Source organism: Perca fluviatilis, chromosome 17, assembly GCF_010015445.1.
Source record: "Perca fluviatilis chromosome 17, GENO_Pfluv_1.0, whole genome shotgun sequence".
Classification (NCBI taxonomy): Eukaryota; Metazoa; Chordata; class Actinopteri; order Perciformes; family Percidae; genus Perca; species Perca fluviatilis.
The window spans coordinates 29601283-29626095 of NC_053128.1; the positions used below are offsets into that span (position 1 = coordinate 29601283).

Here is a 24813-nt window from a genome sequence, read left to right on the forward strand (position 1 = left end):
TGTTCTTGTAAAGTGTCTTTGAGCAGTTAGAAAAACGCTATATAAATGTATTATTATTATTATTATTATTATTATTATTATTGCATCTAAAATGGAGGTCACTCCAACGCACCTGTCATGCTGTGATGTTACCCTTTCAACTTTTGGCCCCCACCTCACGCGCTCCTGCGCACCTGCACTCCAAGGGGCGTTCCTCGGCTCGTGCGCTCCTGTGATGAGGCGCGAGGCGCAGCGAGGGCAGACATGCAGCGCGCGCGGCGGGCTGCAGGCAGCGACCTGTCTCTTTAAAAGTCGGTGTCAAAGCCGATTACCGCTGATCTCCGCCGTGATTCGGTTTGCACCGTCTGTTCCCTCAATCTATTTCTGTCTCCGCGGTGCTGCCGGGACGACGAGCTGTCTTCTTCTTGAGACGTTTTCGTCGCTCAGGTAGAGTAACGACCGAGGGCTCGAGCGCTAGCTAACTCCTCGCCAAAAGTTTGGAGCACGGGAGCGTCGTGGAGTGTTTCCTGCGGGCTTTGCTTTGTGAGAAAGCCCCGACGTTAAAGCCCCAGTTTGCCGGTGAGCTGAGTGTCTTTCCAACTTTTTTCTACCGTGGTAAGCCTGGATTACTTTCCCTGCTAACGGAGATATATGAACCGCTTTCTCTCTGCTCATAACGCCAGTGACAGAAAACCGGGAGATGCAGTGATGCCTCGGGTTACTGTTTAAAGTTGGCACCAAAATAATAATAAAAAAAAACCAAATCCGGTTGGACATAAGATGCAGAAGGGCGTGCGGTACAACGAGGGCCACGCTCTGTATCTGTCGGTGGTTGCGCGTAAAGAGGGCTCCAAGCGCGGCTTCCTGAGCAAGAAGACCACGGAGATCAGCCGCTGGACCGAGAAGTACTTCGCTCTCTACCAGAACGTGCTCTTCTACTTTGAGAACGACCAGAGCACGAGGCCCTCCGGGATATACCTACTGGAGGGATGCACGTGCGAGCGGGCACCTGCACCCAAGGTCTCCGCCATCAGCAAGGAGCCCATGGAGAAACAGCAGGTGAGTCCCGCTGAGCTGTAACTGAGTGAGGCAGGGCAACGGCGAGGCAATGCACCTCTTGGAGGAAATCTCATTTTAACACTATTTCTGAAAAATAAGTATTAAAATCGTACAAAAATGACGAAGAAGTCCAATCACAAGTCTCTAAATGTCTTGTTTTGCCTGACTGTCTCAAACCCCTAATATTAAGTTGGAGGTGGAGAAAGATCCCAGTTAAAAGTTTACATTAGTTTAAAGAATGGAGGCTGCGGTTTCCTTTTTCATTAATAATTCCACCTTAAGCTTCATTTTGGTGATTTTTGCATCCATGAATCATTAATCATGTTGAGTAAAGCAACATGCATGGTTTCATAATTTGTACACCAACTCGGCTGCAAGTTTGACTTGCATTTGGTCAATTTTAACAGAATAAAATGCTGCCAGGAACCCAAAATACAGGACAAATGCCACGGTCTCATACAAAAGCATACACTTCTTTAGTGATAATTACTCAAAATATTATTACACAGTTAGGTTTGTACAAAAACACAGCAGAATAATTCAAGGAACAAATCTCTCACGCAGTACGGTCATGTAAAATGGTCAGGGAGAAGCTAGCTCATAAAAATGCACTCTTGCAGAAAATGTTATGTCAACACAATATTTCTGATGTAATTAAACACAACAATGCGTAGTCGATCATAACTGGCTGGGGCAATGAAGTCAAATAAAAATTCTGTGGCAAGCATATATATATATATATATATATATATATATATATAATTTTTTTAAACTCTTTAAGGTATTTCTACAGAAAAGAACACTGTGTAGGGCCCCACAGTTAGTTTTACATGATCCCTCGTGTTCACTGTCCACAGACATTCACTGTAATGGTGTAGACACATATAGCCGACCGATGACAGGAAACCCCGTCGATATGATCGGTCGCGAGGTCCAAAAACTGCCGCGGGACACACCAAAAAGACGAGAGGAGACGAGACGTAATACATCTCTATAACAGCAGGCGGCGCTAATCTGTAATGTTCCCCCAAGAAATGAAAACCGGCAGCTGATTGGACGAACGCGTCACATGGGTTTGTTTTCTCCGGAAATTCAGAGCCAGACTGTCATGGCGGCTCGTTCAGAATACGATCTCATATTGAACTAAAATAGTTCACTGAGACATGTTTCTGAAAACATTTTAAAGGAACATGCCAACTTATTGGGAATTTAGCTTATTCACCGTAACCCCCAGAGTAAGACAAGTCGATACATACCCTTCTCATCTCCGTGCGTGCTGTAACGCTGTCTGACGGCTCCAGCATTAGCTTAGCCCAGCACAGATCCTGCAGGTAACTGGTTCCAACTAGCCTACTGCTCCCAATTGTGACAAAAGTGACAAAATAACGCCAACATGTTCCTATTTACATGTTGTGATTTGTAGAGTCACAGCGTTTACAAAAAACAACGCAACATGAGACACAGCCGTCTTCTAACCGTAAACAAACCGGGAACTATATTCTCAGACAGGCTTGCTGCGACCATATCACTCCGCCCAAGTACTATATTCTTCCGCCTGAGAATATAGTTCCCGGTTTGTTTACGGTTAGAAGATGGCGGTGTGTCATGTGACCTTGTTATTTGTACACGCTGTGACTCTACAAATCACATGTAAACAGGAACATGTTGGCGTTATTTTGTCACTTATTCGGAGCAGTAGGATTACTGGAACCATTCACCTGCCTGTTCTGTTATTGGCTGATGCCGCTGGAGCCGTCAGACCGCTTTACAGCACGCACGGAGATGAGAAGGGTATGTATCGACTTGTCTAACTCTGGGGGTTACTGTGAATAAGCTAAATAAGCGTGTTCCTTTAAGCGAGAAATAGGCCATGCAGCTGCTGAATCTGTCTTCATTTCAGCTCAACAAAGGTCAGTTTAGAAGATTTTCATCAGATTTTGAGAGACTCTAGTCACCTCATCCCGCTTGTCATTTCCGGCGACCGAACATGTCAGGTCGGCCAAAATGAACGCCGACAGCCCCCCAGACGGACGACGGCACGGGACACACCGAACAGACTCGAGTCACCGACCTCGCCAGACTGTCCCACGGCCGATAATCGGCCTGATGTGTCACGGCCTTAAAGCAGCGTCCATTTCTCACATTTTTGTTTTTAGGAAGATTGCACTTTTAGATCTGAAGGCGCCGACACACCAACCTGATTATCAGCAGTCGGACAGTCTGGCGAGGTCGGTGACTCGAGTCTGTTCGGTGTGTTCTGTGCCGTCGTCAGTCGGAGGAGCAGTCGGCTTTAATTTGGGCCGATTTTACTTGTTGAATCGGCCAGTGGGCAGTCGGACTCAATGACCAATCTGATTGGTGGAGTGCTAGCCCTTGACTAGCGAATCAGTGCACTTATGTTAAAACACTTAGCGGAAATGACGAGCGGGATGAGCGTGACGAACGCCTCTCAAAATCTGACTAAAATCTTTCAACCTGACCTTCGTCGATCAATAAAACAGATTCAGCTAATGCCCGGCCTATTTCTCGCTTAAAATGGTTCACGAAACACGTTTCGTGAACCATTTTCGTAAAATACGAGATCGTATTCCGAACGTGCCGCCATTATGGGTGGCTTTGAAATTCGGGAGAAGCCAGACCCACGTGACTCATTCGTCATTTCCGTTTTTTTTTTTTTTGCCGACAATACAGAGTAGCGCCGCCTGCTGTTATGGAGACGTATCACGTCTCGCGCACGCGCAAAACGTGCGCTCAAGTCGGCGTCGCTTCGGTGGGTTCCGAGACACTTTTTGGACCTCGGGGAGGATGATCAGACCGACTGGCTTTTCTGCCGACGGTCGGCCGACGGGTTGGTGTGTCAGAGCCCTTAAGGAAACGCAAGCAAATATTTGTCGTTGATATTTGAGCCTACGTGATTCCAAAAAAAAAAAAACGTCCCAAATAGAGAAAGTTTGGAACAATACTGGAGATGAATTAATTTATAATATTTACATTAATAAAGACATTAGCATGGACAAATTGTTGCATACAAATTCAACAAAATGCAGGAAATGGAAGTATCTGGCATCGTAGATGGAGATCTCAAACCCCCCAATATTGAACCCAAAGTTGCGCCCTCCCAACCAATGAACATTTTTCATTCTATAAAAGTCAGAGAATGATGAAAAAGTCCCATCACAAGTTCCCGGAGCCCATGGCGCCGTATTTAAATGTCTTGTTTTGCTTGACTAACCTGACCAACAATCTAAAACCCCTAAATATGAAGTTGGAGGTGGAGAAAGATCCCAGTTAAACCAGTTAAATGTTTACACACAGATTAAGAATGGAGGCTGATAATGTTTACTTTTTCATTTATCATCCCTCTGGAGCTTTATTTGGGTTTGTTTTAACTTTTCTATGCATCAACTTCTGTCTTTAGTTTCACCTTTTGTAAACAGTCTTTACTCCACATGCACGGTCTCATCATTTCAGAACAAACTCGGCTGCAAGTCTGACCCTCGTTTTGGTTTTTATTTATTTAACAAAGTCAAAAACAGCCAGGAACCCAAAGTACAAGAAAAATGACACAGGCTATTATTATTATTATTATTATTATTATTATTATTATTTTATTATTATATCATACAAATCGTTACTGATAAGCACTCAAAATATTATTATTGAATAGTAAAAGGTTGTAAAATCTATAGTTTCACTGTTAATACACAAATGCAGCAGAACATTTCTAGAAATGTACCATCCATCTATCATACAGCCTGTTTACATCCAAAGTGAGTGGTTACTGTGACTAGTTCATTGACAGTCTACAGTCTGACCTCGTAAATCACTCAAATGTTGAATAATTCAGTTTAAAAACTGTTATGGTCTACAAACTACTGTGTGGAAGCCCCACATCAGCAGCTTGTCGCTACACAATTTATAAATTATACTACTATAAATAAAGGTGTGTGTGTGTGTGTGTGTGTGTGTGTGTGTGTGTGTGTGTGTGTGTGTGTGTGTGTGTGTGTGTGTGTGTGTGTGTGTGTGTGTGTGTGTGTGTGTGTGTGTGTGTGTGTGTGTGTGTGTGTGTGTGTGTGTGATGAAGGCAAAGTTTGAAACTGGGTGTGGTCCTAGCAAGGGCGCGGGAAGTAGGGTGGGTAGGATGTACGTAAGAGGCCCCACTCTAGTTTGCTTCAAACAGAAAACTACTTTGCATGATCTATTACATGCAATGCATTCTCATGAACGGGTTTGCATGATATCGTACGAAAACGTATGCACAACAGTTCTTATATCGTATTGCTGGTCTTGTGAAGACCGTCAAGTTTAGCTTTTTAGTCTTTGCAGTTAAATTTTGCCGACAAAAGGTGACTGTGAGCCGGGTACGGAGCACCGTGAGGTGACGGTCCTTTCAGCGGCCGTTGCAGATACAGAGGCTTGCAAAAGTAATCCTACCCCTTGAACTTCTCCACATTTTGTTACATTACAAACCACAAATGTAAATGTATATCATTTGGGATTGTATATGATAGACCAACACAAAGCGCCGCATAATTGTGAAGTGGAAGGAAAATGATACATGGTTTTCCAATTTTTCTACAAAAAAAGAAGGGTGCCGTGCAAAAGTACTCCGCCCCCTTTACTCTGCTACCCCTATATAAAATCCAGTGCAACCAATTGCCTTCAGAAGTCACCTAATTAGTAGATGTGTGTAATCTAGTCTCGGTATAAAAACAGCTGTTCTGTGAAGGCCTCAGAGGTTCAGCGGACAAAAAGTGAAACCTCATGCAGCAACGGCAGTTAAGTTTAGGCACCAAAATGATTAGTTAAGATTAAACAATTGGTTAAAGGTGCAGTAGGTAAGCCTTATAAAACTAACTTTCTGTCATATCTGCTGAAACCGACCCTATGTTCCAGTAGAACTACATGAAGCAGGTCATTCAAAATAATAAATCCAGCTCCTCTGGCTCCACCTACAGCCTGTAGTGAGATTTGCAAAAATCCACAGCTCCCTGTTCAGATGCACCAATCAGGGCCGGGGGGGTGTCTAACTGCACGTCAATCATGGCTCATGCACATGCATTTCATAGCATCCCTTGTGGGGGGAGGAGCTTAGGAGACCGTTTTGGGCTTTAGCGGAAAGGGGGGAGGGACTGAGAAGTTGTCGATGTTCACATTTTTTGGCTAAGTCCTGGATCTTCACAATTCTACCTACTGCACCTTTTTAAAGTAGAATTTTCACGTATATGTACTTTACTTCGTATTTATATTTCTGGAAACTTTTACTTTTACTCCACTACATTTCCTAAATAAAATGTATACTTTTACCACGATACATTTTCCCTAAGCATGTTTGTTACTCAATACTTCAAGAAATGTTTTCGTACGTTGGAGTAAAATCTTCGTAATCCTATCTATGGCAACTTTTTAAGATTCGAAAAAAGATTGTAATTTGGATTAATTTGGACACCATACACGTTTCCTGAGAGAGAGTCTTGCGTTTTACCCAGGACATGAACTCCGCTCCCCCGCTTGAAAGCCTGTGTTTCTTAGTAAATGTTTGGCTTTTTTTGCTGAAAAATAACTCAACTCAATCCTCCGATTTTTTTTGTTTTTGTTTAAACTGACAGAGAAACTCGTACACAATGTACACATCTTCCACGTTTAGCGGTAGAACACACAAACCGGAACATTTCTTGCAGACATCGTACGTTTTATTTAATATAGCACCTTTTTACAAAGTCACAAAGTGCTTCACATGAGGAAAAAATGGTTTTATTTTTATAGATAATTTTTTGGGGGCTTTTCCCTTTTTTTATTTATTTATTTATTTTTTTTTGTGTGAAAGTGGATAGATATGAAAGGGGGAGAGAGATGGGGGATGATACGCAGCAAAGGGCAGCAGGTCGGATTCAAACCCGCGCCGCTGCAGGACTCAGCCAACATGGGGCGAACGCTCTTACTGGGTGAGCTAGAGGCAGCCCCGAAAAAAAAGACCCAATAAGCAAAAAAGAATAAAATCATAGAAATAAAAATTGAAACTGGTAAAAAAAAAAAAATTTACATGGCTGTAATGTGTTGAAAATAACATCCTTTACAGAGAAAGTCCCGTGTAATGAGGTAGACATAAAAAGCCTGATGCTATTGATGATTTAATTGTAAACTAAATTAGATTAGGAAAATATTTGTTCTGGGAAAGCTAATTTTAAATGACCCATATTCCAGTTTCTGCTGCTGCGGGGTCTGAAGATGTTTCATCCCATCAGCAGCTGGCGTTATGTAGACGAGTGTTTATTTTGTAAACTATAAAAGGTCATTTTCTGCTCCACATACAGTCCACAGATCCTGTATGGATATAGTTCATTTCATTTTTATATACAAACTGGATTACGTTGGTTAAATATAATCTAATCTCATCGATACGCAGGTAATCTGCCGCTGCCTGACTCTCTGTCATCACTCCACATGTTCATGAGGCAGAAAAAAAGCAGACATGTTGTATTCACAGCTTTAATGTGGCGACAATGAATGTGTTCACACGCTCCAGTGGGGTGAGAATCTGCTGAAACACCATGATGACTTAATGACTGCTGTCGTTACATTTAAAGCTGAGCCTGTCAGAATCCCTCCACATGTTGACCTTTGCGCTTAAATCTCTTAAGTCATTATATTACTGTGAGTTTTGTTGGCATGTTTTAGGCATTTCTATGTAATGTAAGGGGCTGTTTGGATATTATTAGGGGCTGTCAGAAAAAGGCTTTCGTCACCATTACATAGTTTGTCCTCCGTACAGCAAGGACAAGTTTATTCTTAAGTATCTTTGTCACAATTTTTATTATTTTTTTAGGGCTGCCCCCTTTTTAAGTAGCCTGGAAATCCAGACCCGAATCCGAAAGATTAAGGGTCTGGCATTGAGTAATGAAAATGGCCCAACTCGAGGGGCGGCACCAAGCATGCATTTGAAAATCTCACTGCACGCAATTGGATAAGACTACGACCAATCGCAACAATACACGGGGTGACGTATCCAGAGCCCCATACGCTTAGCTACCAGCGGAGCTAACTGGTAGATCGTCATAGGTCGTCGTCTGTTTAGCTCGTCTCTGGCCCGCCTCTATCAAATACACCGATGTGATTGGTGCAGCTCGGCTACCAGGGCATAGTTAATGAGCATCGTTACTCAATGCCAGAGTGACTCGCTTAGCAAATTCAAATTGTGCTCTTGTGAGAACTCTGGATTTCCAGGGTACCCTTTAAGTAGTTTAGTCAACTAATCGGTCGTTTTGTTCTAAATCCCACCAGGCGCGTCTGCACTGCGTTCCGGCGTCTGCTGAGGCGCCAAGAAAGCTTGTTATCCGACCAGCCGCGACGCAGCGTGTCCCGGAAGCACGCGAGAAGCGGCTCTCCACTAAACATAGGCGAGCTGCGGGGCGTTCAAGAGTCGGGCAGGCAAAACGCTCTTCAAATCATGAGTTCAGTCGACTTCTTTAGTCGAGGACAGCCCTAAGATTTGAGATCCTCCCCAATAAAGGTGTAAATACCATTAGGGCTGTACTTTTCACATTCAAAGCTTCTATTGAGGTTTTCGAGTGAATTTAGCTCTGTGTTTTAGCAGTCAGAGAGAAAAAAAGGTAAAAATTCTCAAAGGAAAAACCCATATTCGTCCAATCGCCCAACACTAGCTATGAATGGAGCTGTGAACTATTCGGTAGTCCTCCTTGCGATAATGTGAGTAATATTTTTGTTTTTAAGTCTTGAATATCAACGTCGAAATCAGCCTCAGAAATCCAGGATCGATTGAATTTTAAAAGCTTAACAGTAACAGCACAAAGTAAAATAATTCAGGAGGTAACATGGCTTTAAATAAACATCCCTTTTTATTGTTGTTGAAGAGAGTGTAGTCTGACAGAGGCTCTCTTATTCTTTCTTTTCTCAGTTATATTTAATTTCAGCCTTCCCCTGGTGAAGTCTGTTATATAAAACAGAGATTAAATAGTTCTGTTGTGCACCACAGGTCATAAAGGTGCAGTATACAGAGGACAGCAATCCTGTCTCTGTGTCAGAGCTTTATTGTCCTCCCTTTTTCCTGCAGACAAACGCTCACATGGCTGCTCGTCTGCAGATAACAATTCAATCAGGAGAGACTGGTTTGCAGATATGCAAAAGGTTTAATATACAAGAGCATGTAGCTGTACAGAGTATTGGAGATTGAAGTCCATCGTTATATTATTATATTTAATATAAGGGTAGGGAACCATGATGTAACCCCACGATGGAATCCAGACACCGGTGGTGGCGGAGAAGGGCCGGAAGACCAGAGCGAAGAGGCACTGGAGCGACAGCCGGAGAATCACTATGACAGGAGGTGGAAGGGGAGGAGCAGGAGGGACGACTCCTTTCCTGAAATGACAGCTGATAGCACAGGGAGAGAAGCAGATTTTAAAGCCGTGTTGTGACTCTGTGATTGGCCTATGGAATCCGTGGCCGATTCTGATTGGCTTATCAGAAAGGTGAAAGCCTCCAGCGCTGATTGGCTTATCAGAAAGGTGAAAGCCTCCAGCGCTGATTCGCTTTAGGGAGAGAACTGATTTATTTGTTAGGTCTTCCTGAAAGAATTTGCGCTGAGCTACATGAGTTTTCAGTCATATTGCTCGAAAGAGGATTTTTTTTTTCGGGCTTTTCCGCCTTTATTTGACAGGACAGCTAGGTGAGAAAGGGGGGAGAGAGGGGGAAGATGTGCGCCTGCTCTACCCACTGAGCCAACCTGGCCACGAGGAGGGCAGCTTTTACTCCAAAAACAAAATAACCTAATGGTATCTGTAATTTTAAGCTGCAACTTGCTTTTCAGGTTGTCGTATTTGCAAAACTTTTGTTTACTTGCATTGTTCACTGGCCTTTTTAAAGGACACTTTTCTTTGTATACTAGAGAGGTTGTGTTGTTGGATGGGGGTCTAACAGCTCACCAGTGAATCCTGTTGTCACACCGCTATCATTAGCAGGATGCAGAGGACCGCGCTCTGTAATCTGTTATGAACACTTTAACATGCACACTTGCACAGTTTGTGTGTGTGCTCGGTTTAGTGTCATGTATCATGATGCGACCTGCAGGGCATATATCGTTGCTTGTAGAAGTTCTTCCTCTTACCTTCATGTAGTTATCAGGACTACTATTTTTGCCATGCACCTTATCAAGTCGTTTAAGTCCATATTACAGTCGTAAAACCTTATTTTCTTAAAACAAGTGAAACAAATCGGCCAATGCTGTAAAAATATTTCAATCTGTTTCTAAAAGAAATAAAGTAAATGTATCTTGAAGTAAACGTATCTTGAAATAAAGACTAAAGTACTGAACTAGAACAATGAAAAACTAAATTTGACTTTAGACAATAAGTTGATTTGCAATGGGAGCTTCTTTCCTTCTTTCTGTTCTGCCATAGTGAACCTTTAACTCACAGTAGTGGTGTGCGCTACTGCAATATTTGGTATCCATCTGATACCAAGTAAATACAGGGCCAGTATCACCGATACCATACCAATACTTTATAATAATTAAGGTGAATGCATCATCAAATTGCTAAATCAGAATACATTTTAATGACCTTTTCTGTTTTTTCCTTTTGGATTATTAATTAGTTAAATCTCTCTCTCAATTTCCATATGCTTGTATAAATTTGTTGTGTTACCACTGTATCTTACAGCCTTTTTACAAATTATACAGCTTTCCGTTGTTTCATTTTTGGCCTGAAAATATAGCCACACGACGCTCCTCTTCCCCTCTGCCGTTCCTTTGCTCTGTCCTGCTTGTGTGAGTGGGTGCGGTGCTGGCCGCCGCCAGGCCTGGCGGCTGGCTGGCTTGTTTGCCTGGTGCGCTGAGTCACGTGACGGTACAACATACTGTAAAATCACAAGAGGAGGGAGGAGGAGCAGAGCGTGCCTGCTCCGCGCTGCGACAGGAGCGGCACCGCAGCAGTGCACACTGGAGAGAAACTGAAACTTGGATCGATCCGTCCACCATAGAATCATTGCATTAATTTGTCTTCGTCTCATTGCCAATACTAGCTGACATAATGTGCGTATCATCGGATGCTCCCATTATCCCGACCCTCTGGAAAAAGGGGTCATTACTCCAGTGCCTAAGAAAGCCTGACCATCTGAGAACAACGACTTCAGACCAACATTTTTAACTTCAATTGTGGTAAAATGTTTGGAAAAATATTTGGTCTCGCCGATATAAACCCACTGTTGGATCCTTTCCAATTTGCCAATAGACACAAGAAAAGCACTGACGTTACTGTGAACAGTGTCACCAATTTCATTTTCCAACGTTTGGAGGACCGTAAAGAATACGCACGTTTTATTTGTCGATCTTAACTCAGCCTTTAACACAACACAGACTTACCTCCTGATCCAAAAAAATGAAGCTGCTGACTGTTAACCCCTTCATTACCAAATGGTACCATTCCTTTTTAACTGAGCATACCCAACTTGTGAAGGTCAACAGCACCCTCTCCGAGCCTAAACTAATTAGTACAGGTACCCCTCAGGACTGTGTGAGCTCCCCAGTGCTCTTCACATTATACACAGAATGTGCGAGCATCCACCCAAACAACTAATATATTTAAATTCTCCGACGATACGGCTATCCTTAGCCTTATGCATACAAATATAGAAAATACAGACCCCTCATATTACCAAGCTGAGATCGATAACTTAGTACAGTGTTGAGATGCCAACCACGTCATTCTGAATAAGATGAAGACAGAGGAGATTATATCCTATATGTTCTTGGGGATCCACTTTGACAACCTGCTCACCTGGCAAACCCATGTTGATAGCCTGTGCTCCAGACTCCAGCAGAGATTATACTTCCTGAGAAGGCTAAGACTGTACGGTGTGGATCAGAAACTAATGTTTTTGTTCTACCAGGCAGTATTGGAAAGTCTGATCAAATACAGAATACAGGCATGGTATGGGAATCTATCTGTACAATCTAAATCTAAAAACAACTCCCAAAGGCCGCCATGAAAATAATAGGTAGGGAAGAACACGGACCTGTCCAAACAACCTACGAGCAGTCAGCTCTAAGAGGTGCACAGAGAATTCTTGATGATCCATCCCATGTCCTTCACTTTGAGTACGAGCTCTTACCATCAGGCAGAAGATACAGGGTGCCTAGATGCAGACTTAATCTCTTTAACAATTCATTGTGCCCTGTTCCATCAGCCTTCTTAACAAAAGTCTGTTAAAGACTTAAAACGTCCAGGGCTTGTAGATTACTATTCACTGTTTGTAATGTATGCAGCATCATTGTGCCCAAAATGAATTCCCCCCCCCGCGGACAATGAAGTGTATCGTATCTACATGAAAGAACAGTTCAAACTTGCTCAATTGAACCAAATTCCTGAAAATATCTTTCAATTTTTCTCTCTAGACGAGTTAGATGGCCATGTCAACTCTCTTTGTTTGTGCTTAGCAACCTCTACCTCTTGTATTATGTTAAAAGTTCAGCTACAAGGTGGCAGAGTTAATTTGCTCCTAACCAGTTAATGGAATTGCACCCAATTCACATTTCTTTTTCTGCAACATTTTCAAAAGTTTGCTAAAAATTAGCTTGACAATTGAATGGAAACATGGCTACTGTTAACCATACAGTCTCTTTGACACATCTGTACTGCAGTTTCCTGTTTTTACCAGCCAACGTACAGCAACCCCAGTATATCTGCAAGAAGCAAATGATTACAGATATATCCGCCTTCATTTTGAGCTGCAAATGACTTTATTTAAATTTTAATTAGTCGATTGCTTTCCGGATTAAATAATTCAGTCCTCTCTTCTTGACCAACAAACAGTCTCTCTCTCTCGCTCTCTCTCGGTTTCTCTCTTAGTGTTAACTAAAGAGTAAAAGAGGAGAGTTGAGCTGTAGTGTGACAGCTTGGCATTAGAGCCACGGGGGGGCTGTCTGCCGGCTCACCAGCTACTGAACCAGAGTGGACAGCACAGCTGAGCAGCATTCAACACCCTCCAAAGAAGTCAGATAATAAGACTAAAGGTCGGGCTATGTTGGAAAAGAACCAGTTCAATGACGTTTTGTCTGAAGGCAAAAGTGTTTACAGCTCTGGAGGGAGGGAATGTCTGCTGTCGGAGAGAGACGGAGAGAGACAGGCGAGTCAAACATTGGAATACGAGGATAACGGTTGTACATAGAGCTGGGCGATATGGAGAAAATCAAATATCACTATATTTCTGACCAAATGCATCGATGCAGATATTGCAACGATATTGTACTTTCACGTATTTTCAAGTGTCTAAAGGCAAATAATACAGCTAGTAAGTCTGGTACTTACTCTAATGTAGCCTTTTAAAATCAGGAAAAGACAACACTTATGCCATATTACGATATCCAAAATCGAAGACGATATCCAGTCTCATATGGATATCAATATAATATATAGATATATTGCCCAGCCCTAGTTGTACACATGAAAAAAAGACAAATTGTCGATTCATTTTCTGCTTACGTCTTTCTTAAGTCTAACACATCAGAAATTCCTAAACCTCAAGGTGACTTAATCAAATGTTTGTTTTGTCTGACAGAGTCAAAACCCCCAAAATATTTAATAAACTGTACTGCAACATGAAGCAAAAACAGCAATTTTAATTTTACAAGCTGGAACCTTCAATGGTTTGTCATTTTTTATGATTAATTGTCTTATTGACTAACCAGGGCTGTCCTAGATATCTCTTTTTGGGGCTAAGAAGCTTCGGTGGGAGGTATACAAATACATTCAAAGCTCATTGCAAATTTAGAAATTATTCCAGACGCTTGACTTTGGTTGATGGTTTTCCGTCTGTCTATCGATTTCACCACCAGGGACAGCGCTGCAGCTAGCCCTTCACACACTCACCCTCGGCCCTACACGTTAGCTAATATATCGTCTTCAGTTTTGGATATTGTAATATCGTGATACGACACGTGTTGTCTTTTTCCTGGTTTTAAAGGCTGCATTACAGTGAAGTGATGTCATTTACTAGCGGGTTTAATATTTGCTTACATATTGTATCGACATTATTGGTGATTTATTTATTAAAACTCTCATTGTGTTAATATTTTGTGAAAGCACCGGTAGTCAACTCTACAATATCGCCACAGTATCGGCATCAATGTATTTGGTTACAACAACAAACAGCGCTCAGTCTGGAATAAAAAAAAAATTATAATTCATGTAGATGAATAAATGAACAATGTTGGATTAATATTCCTGATTTCTAGATTTTTAGGGTAATGCAGATCTACATGACATATTTTACTAGAGCTACAGCAAAATAAAGTTGTGCGGTGACATCGTAACGTAGCTCTTCATGTACGGAGATGAAGCAGCTTATGTCAGAGGAAACGGCAAATGCACGACACAGGCAGTCATTGTTTGATCTGGTCCTGATGAAAGCCACTGGAGGGTTAACTCTAAAGCAGGTTTCTAATGGAGCAAGTCAGACAAAACATCGGAGAGCATCAAAGCACTCTGGTGCGATTGATAACCCGGCTCATTTGATGCCCACTCTCTTCACAGATGCAACATAAATTATTCAATTGCCTGTATCTGTGGCCGCTCATAATGATTTTGTTCATTAGAATATGACTGTAATCAGTGTATTGATCTCATTAAGTAAATGTGATTCTTTGTTATTGTGAGTACAAGTCAAGATCTCATCCTCTTAAACCCACAGTCTTTTATTTTTCTGCCTCCTAAGGATCTCTCAATCGAAACAATAACAAATGTTTGGTGCTGTATGAAGTAGCATGGGATCATGGGAGTTGTAGTCTTCATTGCAGTCACTTTCTTCCTGTTAGGATTCCATCAGTGTTCATCGTTCATGAGGTTTTTATCCGCAGAGGTCTCCTCCTCACCAAAACAAACGGACCCGCTAATAAAAACCGATTTAAAAACATGGAGTAAAGCAGTTTCACGTTAAAAATGAGTGTTTCTTGGACTCTGTTTGGCCTGTCAGTGGACAGGCTGCGAGCCGAGCAGCTGCTAACGTTTGCTCAGCTTGTTACTCCGAGAACTTAAGATGCACACGTCCGATGGCTAAAGTCCTTCATCCGGTTCAAATATAGAGTTAAAAACCACCACGATCTGAAAAAGTGTATCGCAAAAATGGGTCTTAAAACTGGATAAAAAGTCAATTTATGACCGCTTCTGGCAGACGACCACAACAGGTAGCATGCACAAAGGGGATTTGACGCCACTGATGGGCAACTGGGGCGCCAGGTAGCTCACCTGGTAGAGAGTGCGCCCCATATGCTATTAGTACGGGTCCACTGTCAGCGACATTTCATTCGTTGTCTGTGTGCAGCCGTGCAATGCATTCTGGTAGCGTCGTGGCGACTTTGGAGAAGTGGGGCATCGAGTTGCCCACTCCTCATTTGCATGAAATGGAATCCAGGCTACATTATGCAAATGAGGAGCGGGCAGCACTGCTCGCCACCTCAACAAGTCACGAAAATCATTTAAAGTGACTGTTGTCATTCTGAAATGAAGACCGATTCAGCAGCTACATAGCCTATTTTTCACATAAAATGTTTTCAGAAACCCATTTTGGTGAACTGAAGCCATTATGGTCTGTTCTGAAATCCGGGAGCAGACAGCCCCACGTGAAGCGTTCATCCAATCAGGTGCAACCTTTAGGAAGGTGTAGTCTGTTTTCTTTGCTTGTCAGTGGTCAGTAAAGAGAAACTGATAACTGCTGGTGGCGAGCCCACTAGTGTGCACTGCTGGGAAGTGGGGGGGGGGGTCCCTGCCGTGGAAAAAAAAGTGTATATGGATACGTACCATGAGGCTGAGTTCAACTCCCAGCCGCATCCCTTTGCTGCATGTCTTTCTCTCGCTCTTTTTATCGTTTCTTTTCTGTGAATCAAGAAAAGCCCAAAGAATAATCTTAAACAGTGGGACACTGAACACAATGTTTGTAACATCCCTCTGGATTAGTGTAATATGAGTTAAATAGGCTGTTTAAATATGAACAAGTGACAATACAATTCACAGCTCTGATTTGCTGCCTAATGAACTGGAAACCTAAGCCAGGCTAAAAGCTCATGTAGCTCATTGAAGGCTTGTGCTGTGATTGTTTTTGTGGGTTTACTTGCATCATGCTCAGGTTGGTTCAGAGAGTGAAAACCTTCTGATTTGTAGCTTTGACATTTTTTTTATTTGTGCACAAATCTACACTTGTTTATCTTGTCATCCTTAGACATGATCTGCCTGTTTGTATGGCAGTGAAAGTATCAAAACTCTTGGATGTCCACGAGAAAATAAATGCTTAGTTGACGCTCCTACGATTTGTCGAGTAATAAATTAAATTTAATCAACAGATCTGTCAAACTGAGTTTCTCCACAAAGAATCAAGCAAAACACCACTTCAGATCTTGTGTTTGCAAGATATGTGATATAAGTTTCTTGGAAATAAGTCAGTCAGCATGAAAAAAAGCATAAATGACTAATCGACAAAAGAAATCTTGGTCGACTGAGACCAAAACAACCAACTAAATAGGCGACTTATCGTCCAAGAGGGGGCAGCCCTAGTAAAGTCCTAGTTCTTTAATCAATCCATAAGGTTTGGTATCTACAGAGGGGGAGGGTGTAGGGTAGGGCTGGGTATCGTTCAAAAATATTTGGGGAAAAAAAAAGTATTAAATTCGGCACCCAGCCCTAGTGTAGGGTCGACATCGGCAGGGCATTCTGTGCAAGCGAGCAACAGGATGCTGACAGCAGTTCACTTAGCGCCCACTCCCATCATTAATAACAAGGATTTTCTGTCAAAATTACACACAGTACCTTTTTTAAGTAGTAACGTTTTCCAAATTCGTATTAATCTCAGTCTGCGCTTAAGTACCGTGAAAGGTCGATTGATTAAAGTAATTAAACTGAATTAGTGCTTTTATTTTGAAGGGTCGGACCACCCTTTTTTTCCTCTTCCTGCGTACAGTTTTTTATTATGCTAATACTGCTTTCCACTAAAGGCTACTCAGACAGGCACGTCCTGCCTGTTGATTTCTATGATGAAGAGGGTTTATAGGTTGAAGTGGCTAATGTAGCTCATAGAGGATGTTGAACCTGTTTTGAAATACAGAATATGTGAGAAGAGATTTATTAAGACATTTTGAAGAGTCCAATAAAAACAAATGGAAACAAAAAGGAGGCGATCAGTGATGGACAACAAGATAATGGATGATATGATTACGTTTAAAAAAGGAATTGAAATTTAAGAGTGTGCTTGGTGACACTTTTAGTATTTTCTCATGTGTACATGTTTGACAGCTTTGCTCTTACAGTTACAGGAATATAAAACTGTTGGCGTCATTTAAAACCGAGGATTTAATGTTGAATCGAATTGAAATGAATAGAGTTGACATGTAATGCTGTCTGTTTGTGAGTTTGTAGCGAACATGTAGTGCTGCTCTGGGAGGCTGCTGTGCTCGACTAAGAATAGCATCCTTGCCAGTTATTTTGCCTGCAGTCACTGTCTGAATACCGAGTTAACACAACTGCACACAGACTCTAGTACACACTGCTGGTACCTGTGCTATTTGTAGCCTCCTTTAACTGTACTGTGAGGGGATCTGTCTATCTTTCTCTGAATGTAATAGACGTCTAAAGCCTTTCAAACGAGCCTAATTGACTTCTGTGTAAAAAGGTTTAGGTGTGGAAGATGTCCTGAAGCCTGTTGGATATTTTAAATCCTTTAGAAACTACAGCTGCTCTGTGTGTTTGTGTTCATGCATCAGTGACTTTACATAAGTGGTGTTAACATTGTCTCATGAATAAGCTATGTTTCTTACTTCATTAGGAACATAATGGTCTGTGGATCACCAAACGGTTCAAGTCGTGCACATAAACATATACATGCAGATCTCACTGTTCTGTCAGAAGGATTAGTACAATATAGGAGAAGGGCACACTGCCACCAATATTTATGCAGGCTTTGATAACTTTGATTCCTAAAAAAGGTAAAGACAGGAACATTTTGGCAAATAGATTAAATAAGGTTATTCAATTCATCCTGATCAGGTGGGGTTTATTCGCGGGCATAGCTCGTCAGATAATATCAGGCGTCCCATTAATATTGCATGGTCTGTAGCTGATGAACAATGCCCAATAGCTGCTATTTCCCTCAATGCCGAAAAAGTGTTTGATATTGTTGAATGGTAGCCTAGAAATCTAGATGCACCCTAGGGGCAGCAAATTTAATTTGCAGCCGGGGGGTCTAGCAACTCTCCGTTGGCTTGCGTGCTGGAAAAACCAGACTCTGGTCAGGCCAATCGCATCGTGTACAGAGTCAGTGGGCGGGGCTTATGGCTGCTGCTGCTGGGAACAGCGGTCTTCTGGAGAGAAAAGAACAAAGAACGGTACAGAAATCATTCTTAAAGGAAGATGTGTTAAGAGTTTTGCCGACCGGATACGGCAAAAGTTTAATCTACCAACTAGCTTCGCTACCTTCTTCGTTACTCTGGTTGGTTGTAGCGCTATCCTATTGCGTGCAGAGGGAATTTGAAAGACAACCGTTTATCCCGCCCCTCAGATTGAGCCCTGCCAATGGTGAGTTCCCAGACCCAACATCTGGATGTGGGTCTGGCTTGTCAGGTAAATTGTCAGGTAAATTGGTCCAAGTCAGAAGTTACCTTTAACAACACAGTTCCCCGTAACAGCCGTCCAATTAGGTGCATTTCAGTGGCCAAAGCAAGGTATCTGATATCTGGGTATGTTATTACCTCCTCAGTTAAAAGACCTAGTTAAGTTAATTTTGATCCATTATTCTGGATCCAAATCTCTTTTGATGTTAATAGATGGACTCTCAATCTCTTGATAGCAGTCTTGATGTTAAAAAAATGGTTTGTGTTCCCAAGCTGAATTACCTTATCCAATCTCTCCCTGTGGAGGAGGTTCCCCTGTCATGTTTTAAATGGTGTGACAGGATAACAAAGACATTTATATGGAATGGTTAAAAAAAAATGGCTACAATTTTTAATAAATTGCAAAGACCGATTGATAAAGGAGGTTTGGGACCTTTTCTGTGCATACTGTGCCGTGAATACTTTTGTAGTTTTATGTCCAGAAAAACGTATGAAGAAAAAAGCTAATAAAATTCGTCGTCAGATGATGGCCGATTTCGGAGATTGTATTTCGGCCAATAGGTTAAGGAGGAACTCTCGCATTTGTGTCCATGCACGTAGGGCTGGGCGATATGGAGGAAATCGGATATCACGATATTCTTGACCAAATACCTCGATGTCGATATTGCGACGATTTTGTTGGGTTGAGAATTTTTGCTTTTACAAAATAATTTACCAGTGAGATTTAAGATAAAACCGCTAGAACAGTCAGTTCAGAAAACTACATCACTTTACTGTAATGCAGCCTGTAAAACCAGGGTCTGTCTGTCTGTCTCTCTTTCTATCTCCATCCCTGTCTGTCTCTCTGTCTCTGTCTTTCTATCTCCCTCTCTGTCTCCTCTATCTGTCTTTCTATCTCCATCCCTGTCTGTCTCTGTCTCCTCTGTCTTTCTATCTCCCTCCCTGTCTCTCGGTCTCCTCTGTCTGTCGGTATGTTTCTCTCTCTCATTGTTATCCTCAAGCTTAAATCAGGCTTGTGGCCGGGGAAGCCGCATTAGCAATGTGAGAAGCTGTACAGGCCTTGATGGTTATGTAAACTCTCCCTCCCCCCAACACACACACACACACACACACACACACACACACACACACACACACACACACACACACACACACACACACACACACACACACACACACACACACACACACACAAGCCCTTAAGCCTATCTCTGGTCCGTAGCCGGCACACGCTAGCAAGTGTCTCTCACCCGCTTATCGTTACATCATTACTATACAGGCCTACTTTCTCCCTCTGGCAGCCTCATAGTAATGTATATTGTCAGATGCTATAAAACAAGGTAAATATAAATATGCAACATGAACATATGGCTTAATTTTTGTTTTCAATAAGCAAAAACAAACAGAAGAAACGTCTCCTTTTATCAGCAGAAATAAATTTAAGATGGATAATTTAGATATTAAGATGACTTTCAGTCAACATTTAAAATAGTGTGTTTTTTATTATATGTATCAATATTACTTAAAGTCATATAGATTGTCGATTTAATCTGTTGATTATTTTCTGGATTAATGGATTAGTTTGTTTGGTAAATAAAAATGTCAGAAAATGGTGAAAAAAGTTGATCGGTGTTTCCCAAAAAACCCAAGATGACGTCCTCAAATGTCTTGTTTAGTCCACAACTCAGAGATATTCAGTTTACTCTCCCAGAGGAGAGAAGACACTAGAACAATATTCACATTTAAGACGCTGGGATCAGAGAAATTTGACCTTATTTCCTAAAAGTGACTCAAACCAATTAACCAATTATCAAAATGGTTGGCGATTAATTTAATAGTTGACAACTAATCAGTTAATCTTTTGCAGCTCTAAAGATATCTGCATCGCAGTGTTTATGGTTTCATTGCGAGGAATTGTGATCGGAAAACGTCATCTCACGCTCAATTATAAAACACTTTTGAGCTTCTGTTTTCAGGCGTGCCAAATTACGATTCCACTAGAAAAGAAGTCCGGGATATTTATTCATTTCTGACCCTAAACTCACTCTCCCTTAAAAGTCTTGACATTAAATATTGATGCCTAGAAAAGTAAGATATTTAAAATATAATAGGTTTGTGTTCCTGTGGATACTCTACATTTGTTGGGACGGTTACGAAGCAAAGAGCTGTCAGCTGCTCACGTACAGTAAGTCACCCAATGAGATCGTTGATATTGGCACAATGGTGCTGGAGATCTTAGTGTTTAAAGTCAACGTGTTTGGACAGAAAGACAGGACACGGTGCTACGAAGACAAGCGGGGTTATGTAGGTTATATAACCCTGAGGCATCTTGGCACTTTCACCCTCTCGTAGAGCTGCTCGCACCTCCTGATCAGGCAGTTTGGGATGATCATGAATCCAGTAGAGGTGTGAATCTTCACTGATCTCCCAATCCGATTACGATTATCATGTCAGCGATTCGATATCACGATGCATCAAATACATTTTTCTATTAAAGCCACGTAGGATATTTAATTCGTAGCTTTTCAAGCTTCAAAAACCAAACATTCTGCAGTGCTCCAATACTAAATAAATTGGATACATAAAACTATACAGCACTGAGCACATGGCACTTCCTGAATGTGCTAAACAGAATATGTAAACAGAAATGTTGTTAGGCCTACATTAAATTGTAAACGGAAATAATCGATTATGAGCCGGCCGATTATCGATGCAGCATCGTCCATGTCCACGATTCGATGCATCGATTATTTGATTAATTTCAACACCTCTAGAATCAAGTCACATATTTGTTATAATATCAGCCGTCAGCCAAAACCTTTCTTTGCTGTTCAGTAGGAAAACCAACATGTCTTTAAGGCTACATTTACATTGCTACGTTTTGGTTTAAAATCGAATATCTTTTTTTTTGTTGGGTTTTGACGTCTCGTTCTCTGAGACTAAGCTACTAACGGCATCTACCGTCAACGGGCGGAGTGTACATGCTGCCTCCTGTTTATGCCTAGCATACGAACATTTTGAGATATGGGCGTGTTAGTTTAAACAGAGATTAGTTCTTCTACTGGAGCTAAAAGCACTTGTGTGCACGGAGATCGCTTTTGGCTCAAAACTGCTTAAAAACCAAAACATGGCGGTGTAAATGTAGCCTTAGTCTTTTGAGTAGAGTAACCTACTGCAATTAATCACAGAACAATAAGAAAAGAAGGCTTTGTGGTTTAATAATTAAGTAGCCTGATAATCAGACTAATGCCCAATTATAATTAACATTACAGGGGAAGGTGTCTTACTGTGCTCCTCTGTTATGACTTCAGCTGTTTTACCTTGAAACAAAAGCTGTCAGGTTTTCATAATCGGAGATGCGAGCGCTGTCTGCTAAACAACATCGCATTGCTTGTTGTCAGTGAAAAACAACGCACCAAATTTATGGATGTCTTGATCGATTTGCTCAGGCAAATCTGCATGGCTCAAGTTACCGTAACATTTTAAAGCAATGGGCTTCACTGCTGCAGCAGGAAGCATCGATCCTCACACTACTCATAACAATGCATGGATTGAAATGTTGACATTGCACTTAGCGCTGGTATACTTGGCAGTTCTGACTATTAGAGTGCCGTGGCTCCACACTTTCTATTATACGCTCTATTTAAGTTACTGTGTGCTGACTGCTTGTGGCATCGTTGGTGTTTGTTAAAGAGATGAAATCCAATAACCTACTGTCTCATTTTCCTTAGTAATAAATCAAGCTGCTGAGTTAGTCCCCGTCTCATTATTTACATCAGAATTTCAAACTGTATACGTATTTAAAGTAACATTTTGTACACTGGTGAATCCAAACTAACCCAGAGGTCACACAATAACCCAAACAAACTAACCGTTTGAGGCAGCGGTAGAGCAGCAACTCCCGCGTTCAGCGAGGTAAAATGACAGTTTTTGTTGTGTTGCGTCTGCTTTCTCTACTGCAGCACTATTTCCTGGTGATTTTTGGCCACGATGGACAGAAACCTTTGGAGCTGCGGACGGAGGAAGAGTCGGACTGCAACGAGTGGGTGGAGTACATCCAGCAGGCCAGGTGAGAAAAGACTTGTATAATTTGCAGTGACAAAACTCAGGAGCAGCACAACTCATTTCACATATGGGAAGATGGTTCGGGAGACTTACTGACACACAATTTACACAAATTTAATGAACACTCGATTGAGGAGACCATTAAGCAGGCAGTACAGTATAACCAGTATGTGTTATTGTGCTGTGCCGTCCCAACTCTCTGAAGTTCCTGTCCTCCTGAAGGTCTATTTAAACTCATGCTGGAGGCGTTATGTTTAGCTGAACCTTTAAGGTAAACAAAGATATTGCAGGCGCCGTAAACACAGATGCTAACCCCTTAATGACGTCTGTCGCTAATTTGCATCAGACCCCTTCCATTCCGACTGCAGGCGAGATAGCGTGTGTATTCCCCCAATGCCAGTTTGTTTACATTCGATACATACCTAGGAACCTTTTGCTCGCACTGGTTTCTCGTAGGACCGGTCGGAGTGGGAACTACATCCGGTTCACGGAAGCGAAATTAACCCTAACCCTAACCCTATAAAAACTACTGTCAATGTTAGGCAGTAGGAGAGTGTTTTCTTTCTTGCTGTTAAGATTCATTTATTTGTCAATTAAAGTTTAGAAGTTCTAACAACATATAAAATAATAAAATCTACATATCTGAGATGGGAAAATGTGTTTTATTAATTTTACCATTTTGTAAAGAATTTTACCATAAATGCCTGTTGTCGCTAATTTGCATCATGTGATGGAAGTTTCCTTTGCAGCAGGGGGGGAAATTTCAGAGTTTAGTAAATTGAAACAAATAAGACAGACTGAGACTAAAACACCAAGTTGGGTTTTTGTATTTTATTAAAAAAGATATATTTGCAAATATAGGAGCAACATGATTTCACAAAAGGCCGCAGCCCAGTGTGGAGTCAGTTTCTCAAATGAGTGAACAAGAACACCAGGCTTATATGCATCTTCAGAGTGACAGCACACACGCACTTGGATTATTATGACGCTACAGTTCTTACAGGCAATCTGATACACATGAAGACAATCAAAATAATACAGGAGACATCTTGGAGCCATTTCGCCTCCTCCTCCAGGTACGACTTTCACCCCCCAGTTACATCTTAACTGGCATGGGAAAACTAGAGAGTTTAAGGGCGACCTTGTAGCCCCCTATCTGTTCAGACAAACCGTGCTCACTTTCTGTTCCAGACTGGACGTCTCACAAAGTTAGAATCAAAATCTGCATGTGGGAATGAGAAACTCTTTCAGCATTTGTGAGAGAATTAAAGTAGAAAAATATAAGGAATTATGCTTAAATGTAATTTTTGCCATTACAATCATACCTAAATTTATATCTATTCTATATGCTATAGACAAATTAACATCCGCTTGGAGCCAGAAACGCACATAATACATTTTTTTTTATATAATTGTGAATAAATTCAGACGTCAAGGGGCTAAAGCCTAGTTCAGCCTCTCTCTCTTGCTCGCTCGCTCGCTCTCTCTCTAATGGGAAGTATGGCAGGCCCACTGACCTCCGAAAGGAGACAGTCCTGAAACAAAACATTCCCTATCGTACAGCTGCTTCGATTCCCTGAACAGTCCCTCCAGAAATACGCGATTATGCGATCACATAATTCAACGCATAATCAGCCAAAGTCTGCATATTTATGCAGGGGGGGGGGCGCATTTTTTTCAAATATGCCGCACTTTCGCCGCATAAATTGCCGATTTCCGCGCAAAATATGCAGGGCTTGCATGATTTCATAATCCCCGCATTTTCGTTGCAAAAAAGTCCCATAACATATCTTAGCAGAAAGTTGAAAAATGTTGCGTTTACTTCACACAAGAGCAGCCATTTTTTCCCTGTTGCCATGGGAACGTTATGAAGTGAGGTAATTACTCGACGTGAACAACACAAGTTCCTGGAATTTCATCGCATAAAATTGCATAAATATCATATAGCATATTCCATCACATTTTTTAAGAAAACGTGCCGCATAATCAAGGATTTTGGCCCGCAACAATCACAAAAAAAACTCCTTCCGCATTTTTCTGGAAGGAGTGCCTGAATCTGTAGAGACGGACATAATTATACATGAACAGTTTTGGTTATTAGA

At 41.6% G+C, this 24813-nt stretch overlaps 1 protein-coding gene across 1 annotated transcript in view; it reads left to right on the forward strand.

The window, feature by feature from the left end:
* The first annotated feature begins 248 nt into the window (after positions 1-248).
* Positions 249-24813, forward strand: part of rasgrf2a (Ras protein-specific guanine nucleotide-releasing factor 2a) — a 65701-nt gene continuing 41136 nt past the window's right edge. The window contains 2 exon segments of the mRNA XM_039779058.1: positions 249-1038; positions 22609-22715. Coding sequence (XP_039634992.1) covers positions 760-1038; positions 22609-22715 — 386 coding nt within the window. The 5' untranslated portion in view covers positions 249-759.